The 6,034-nt window shown below is 42.2% G+C and overlaps 1 protein-coding gene across 1 annotated transcript; it reads left to right on the top strand.

The window, feature by feature from the left end:
* Positions 1-475: 475 nt before the first annotated feature.
* LOC133284116 (uncharacterized) lies at positions 476-1,109 on the top strand. Its single transcript, XM_061481097.1, has 2 exons — positions 476-571; positions 664-1,109. Exons 1-2 carry the CDS (start codon positions 553-555, stop codon positions 1,014-1,016), a joined length of 372 nt encoding a protein of 123 aa, XP_061337081.1. The 5' UTR covers positions 476-552; the 3' UTR covers positions 1,017-1,109.
* The last annotated feature ends 4,925 nt before the right edge of the window (positions 1,110-6,034 follow it).

Here is a 6,034-nt window from a genome sequence, read left to right on the forward strand (position 1 = left end):
CTACTGGGGTTCGATTTTGATGGTGTCACAGGAGCAGCACTATATGATGGAGACAGCCATCATATATTTGGTGATTATAACCGGGAGACCATTGTTACAGAGACTAGGAGGGCAGACGCTGAGCCCGGTCATTTTGCTCATTATCCTGTTAGCAACTTGTCAGTTTCTGCTCGCATTCTTCATTATGTGGTGACACATATTATTTTCCAGCGCCCGCATAATCACTCAAAGGTGCTGGAAGGGGACTTTGTCATCCTGTGGGCCCTCCTTCACAGTCAGCAGGTGAACTGGAGGCATTACATATGCATACTGATGTGGAAGGCAGCCAAGTCAAAGAAGGCTGAATTGCCTTTTGCATTTCTGGTGCAGAAGATTCTGCATAGATTTGGAGTGCCTATGGCAACAGAGACCTTGAAGACCGCCAGAGGCTGGAATGCTATATTTGGTGAGAGGCTCCTGAAGCAGTGTGGGATCCTACCGAACAGAGCGGGTATCTGGACGTGGAAGAAGGCACCAGAACCACCTGAGATCCCATTCCACCACGATGCTGAGATGGAGGATGCACCTGCAGGTGATGTGTTGGTCTTTATGAGTTTATGCAATTTTGTGTTGTTTAATTTTTAATGTGGTATTGAAGTTTGTTTTTCATGGTTTATGATGTAGGCCTTGATGATGATGACGATGATGATGGCGTTGCTGAGGTTGATGTCAGACCGACACGTCCCACCCGCAGTCGGCGACCACCAGCTCCTCCTGAGGGTGGATGGACACTTGATCATGTCATGGCATCCTTATATGATCTGACTACTGACTTTAGAGGATATAGACAGAGCACGAGCAAGTGGCGAAACCAGATGGACACAAGGGTTGCACGGTTGGACACAAGGGTTTCACGCTTGGAGGGTTTAATTGGCGAGGGTGCCCATACTCAGGAGGAGGAGGAGGAGGAGGATGATGACAATGGGGATGACACACAATCGGATGAAGAGAATGGGGAGGACACGGCATCGGATTAGTGTGTCCATAGGGTTTCATATCATTGATTTAGTTTGATGTAATGTAGTCATTTTGGTACATTTAGGAACTTTACCTACATTGCATGGATGTTTTTGTACTGGATGTTCAAAATTTGAATGAATGAAATTTTCGTTTTGCGCACGTTCAGACTTGTTGGTTCTATGCATTAGTATGGGACCTTGCATTAATATTGTCATAATTAATTTGGAAATCAATTCAACCCAAAGTACTTTAATATTCATGTTCAACTTTGATTGGCGCACATCTTGATTACTGCATCCTATTTCTACGAAATCAATCCACCCCCAAGTCATACCGTATGTAGGTATTGCACAACAATTACCAAAATGCAACAAAAATTGCCAATACAGCATCTGCAACAGCATCTGCAACTGGTCTACCCGGGTACCACGAACTAGTCTACCCGGGTAGGATGTACTCGGGTATATCATTACGAGTTACCCGGGTAGACCAGTTGCAGATGCAGCAGCAGGTGCTGTTCAATCCATTTTGTTAGCATCTTGGTAATTGATGTGTAATACAATAACCTTAACTGACTCGGGGAAGGGGTAAATGGGTATGGTAGACATTCGGATTGCACAATACGGAACGAGTGACTCGCTAAACTTAACGGATACATTTCAACAATACATTTCAACAACACAAGAATACAGTTCAACAATACATTTCAACAACACAATACATAACTAATACAAGATAAAGTTTAGGGTACAAGGAAACAAAACAATACGTAAAGTGATTGTCATTACAAAACAAAGTACTACACAAAAACAATACGTAATCATGCTTGTCTTAGTCTCAATGGACATGTACGAATGTTATGTCCAACTTGCTTGCAATGCTTACATCTGCTCTGACTGCTAGAGGGTTGAGACTCAACCCAATCCATCTCATTCTGAATCCTTGAAGACTTTGGTCTTCCTTTTGCACGTACCAACTGAGCATCCGGAATTACAGTAGGCCCAACAACGGATGGAATCAACAATTCATTGCCAATAGGAAACCAGTGTGCAGCATATACTTTAGCAATGGTTGGAATTTTGAAAACATGATCCACATAATCATAATGGTTTAGCTTGGCTACCTTGCAAACTGCTAATACATGACTGCAGGGATACCTCCTTGCTGTAAACCTACCACACTGACATGTACGATTGATTAAGTCCACTCTCATGATGTCACCGACCTCGTGTGTAGATTGATTGTAGGCATCCTCAACCTCAAACAATAACAGCTCACTATCATATATCCTCACACGATAAGTGCCAGCCAATTCATCATTTTTTTGCAACGCTGCCTCAACCTTCTTTGAAATTATCCAACCTTGTGAGATATCTTTTTCAATCCCTTCACGTCTCTTGACGAAATACTCAACGAGTCTACTGAATGTCATCTTGACCAATGCAGATATAGGCAGATTTCGTGCTCCACGAAGCACCTTATTCACACACTCAGATAGGTTAGTTGTCATATGACCAAACCTACGTCCTGTCTCATCATACGACCTGCACCATTGCTCTTTCGGAATCGCATCCAACCATGAAGCAACTTCAGGATTGTTCTCGATAAATTCCTTGTACCTAATGTCGAAATTTATCTTTGAACATGTGTACCCTGCAAAAAACCATGACATATGCATTGGTTAGTGAATTTCATCAACGTTTTCTTCAAATGGTTGAAAATGTGAGTAATTATACCGTACATTACCTAATTTCATCAACGTTTTCTTCAATTCCACATTCCTAAAACGGGTATTGAAGTTGCTTCCGATGTGACGTAGACAAAATACATGATAAGCATATGGAGGCTGCCACCCTCCGTGGTCTTTCACCGCCCTTATGATGCTTCGATGACGATCGGATATTAGACAAATACCATGCCTATGTGTGACATGAAAACGTAAAAGGCTAAGAAACCAGGACCAATCATCCAACCTCTCACCTGGAGGAACAACAACAAAGTCAATAGGGATGAGCTCAGAAATTATTTACAGTATGAAGTGGCAAAGAAGGGTCACATGCTTTCACATACCCCAAAGCAAAATTATTTACTCACCTGGAGGAACAACAGCAAAGGCAATAGGGAGCAGAAATCCATCTCCATCCTGAGATGTTGCAATCAATAGAGTACCTCTGTACTTCCCATACAGATGAGTGCCGTCAATTTGAATTATAGGCTTGCAGTGTTTGAATGCTTCAATGCATTGGTGAAATGTCCAAAAAACCCTTTGAAATACGGCCCTGTCTGTATAAACCCGACGTTCATCAAAACATTGATTTGTATCAAGTTTGAACACAGAACCCACATTCACCTCCGTCATATACTTCAGCCAATTTGGCAAGAATGCGTACGATTTCTCCCAGTCACCAAACAACTTAACGATGGCCTTCATTTTTGCCTTCCAGGCCTTCCTGTACGTTATGTTGTATCCATATGTTCCCTGTATCCTCTCCTGTATCAGAGCTGGTCTTGTGGATGGATCTTCCTTTAACATATCTGGAAAAAAAAATTAACTTTACCATATTCTCAATTAATCTGAATCATTAAATAAACAGTAGAATACATACTCATTATAGCCGCACAAATGACATTTGAATCCAACTGTCTATGATCCTGTGCTAGGCCTTGATTTAGGCATGTGTGACCTTGACCCCATTTACGGACCACCCAGTTAGCTCCCTTCTTCGGCTTAATTGCCCTCATATACCAGGGACAACCGTCAGCATGGTTTTTACACTTCATAACAAATCTTGACTCGTCGCTTTTTTCAACTATGGCTGTCCTGCGCCCCTTCATACAATGTATCTTCACAGCATGTTGCAATTCTGGTTTGGACCCAAATTCTTGTTGCACAAATAACGGATCTCCTAACTTCCAACCTCCGTGCAAGTCATCATCGCCATATAGGATCTCCAACTCGTCATTAGGGTGCGCCCAGTTAATGAATGAATAATGTTGGCTTTCATTCCAGAATGGCTCCTCAGACCCTGCATCTAAAGATCATGTCAAATTTAATAACTTACCACAAATAATAAATTGTCTAAAGCAAATATTCAAATTTAATAACTTACCACTACTGACTGGGTCGACATGAAGTGGTGACAAGGCTGGGGTACCGAGACTTACGGCGCTCATGTCAGCCTCAAAATTACCGTCCACGTCAGTGTCTGACGAATCACCTTCTGGAATAGCACTTTCAGGTTCTCCCTCATCTTCGCTGTCCACATAGTCCTCGTCTTCATCCTCTTCATCCTCATCCCATGCTACCTGAGGAGGTGCAGAAGATCGTACAACTGTATCTTCTTGACCGGTACAGTGTGCAGTAGTGGTTGTATGCACCGGTAAAGATGAAGATTGTCCAACATCAACTTCAACATATATCTCAATATATTTTAATACTTTCCATTCAACAAACGCATCTGTTACGAACTCCACATCTTCATCATCATTTATATCGTTTCCAATGTAGTATATTGTATCCATATCCACTACAGTCTCTAACCTGGCTATCATGCGGTGGATGGAATGTATGCCTTCTGACCCCATTTTTTGAAGAATTCTCTCCTTCAGTTCATTGCATGTAGTGCCCACTTTGATTTTCATCGTTTTTGTTTTTCCTTCAAATCGGACACCGTTCGGACCTTCAAAATGCCTCCCATTGTAGTAAACAACTATAGGAACCATGTTTGGACTTGAACTCATCTTTCACACAAAAATTAGATCTAGGTTTTGGGTTTGGAGGTTGGTTCGGATTTTTTAGCACAAAATGGGAGTGTGGAGATGTAATCTCAATGTCCCACCAAGATTCAGCTTTCCGGATTAGAGAGGGTAAGAGAGAAAGATTTGGTGTTTCAAAAACCCTATACCTCGCAACAATGGCCGAAACCCATACATATTGGGGTTTCTGGAAGAGATTTTCCCGGGTACACTGCTCATTACCCTGGTAAATAATTCAAACATTTTCCCAGATTCAAACATAGTGTCGGACTTTCTTAATGTGATTTGTTTAGCTTAACTCATTGGTGGTGGTCCCTTATCATGGACTCCCCCTGACCTGTCTGACAATGGTATCAGAGTCGGGTTGAGCTCGAGTTAGATTGATGTTTGGCTAGAGGCGAGTTGAGTACTTGGACTTGGGGTACTCGGAGAAAGATGGAACATATCAATGTGGAGTTTTCACACTTGAGGGAGATATAGTTTTGGTAATGGGCTAAGTGAAGTCTATATAAGTGGAAGTATCCATAAACCCAATGCCTTAATATTTTTGGTTGAGACATGCTGTGGTTGATGTAGCTTATCCCATTTGTGGTGGTCCTTCACCACGGGCTCCCCTGGCCAAACTGACAATGGCATCAAAGTCAAGTTTAACTCGGGCTAGTTTAGTGTTTGGCTAGAGGGGTTGAGTACTTAGGCCTTGTGGTACTCTGAGAGACTTTCGTTGAGCCAGGTTGGGCTAGGGCTAGTTTGGTGATTGATTAGAGGAGGGTTGTGTCCCCATTGTTGGGGAGCATATCAATGTGGGTTTCATATTTGAGGGGGAAATTATTGGGATAGTCAAGTGTGGTATAATCCCATATTGGTTGGTAATGAGTCAAAGGGAATTACTTGCTTTAGTTGGAGTAGTTTAGTCCATTAGTGACGGTCTCCTGCCATGGACTTCCTTTAACTTGCCTAATAAAGGTCTCAGAGTCGGGTTAGGCTCGGCCTAACCAAGTGTTTAGCTAAAGGCAAGTTGAGTACTTGAGCCTGAGATACTCAGAGTTGATGGGAAACATACCAATGTTGGATTTTACACTTGAAGGGGAGATTGTTAGAATATTGAAGTGTGATAATGAGCTAGATGAAGTCCATATAAGTGGCAGGACCTATGAACCAAATACCTTAAAGTTTTTTGGGTTGAGACATGGTATTGAACTCACTTGCTATGATTTGTCTAGCTTAATCCATTGGTGATAATCTCGTGCCATAGACTCTCTCAAGCTCCTGATAACTCTTT

Source organism: Gastrolobium bilobum, unplaced genomic scaffold (genome assembly GCF_033153095.1).
Source record: "Gastrolobium bilobum isolate Gb01-03AN ecotype WA unplaced genomic scaffold, APGP_CSIRO_Gbil_v1 utg14556, whole genome shotgun sequence".
Classification (NCBI taxonomy): Eukaryota; Viridiplantae; Streptophyta; class Magnoliopsida; order Fabales; family Fabaceae; genus Gastrolobium; species Gastrolobium bilobum.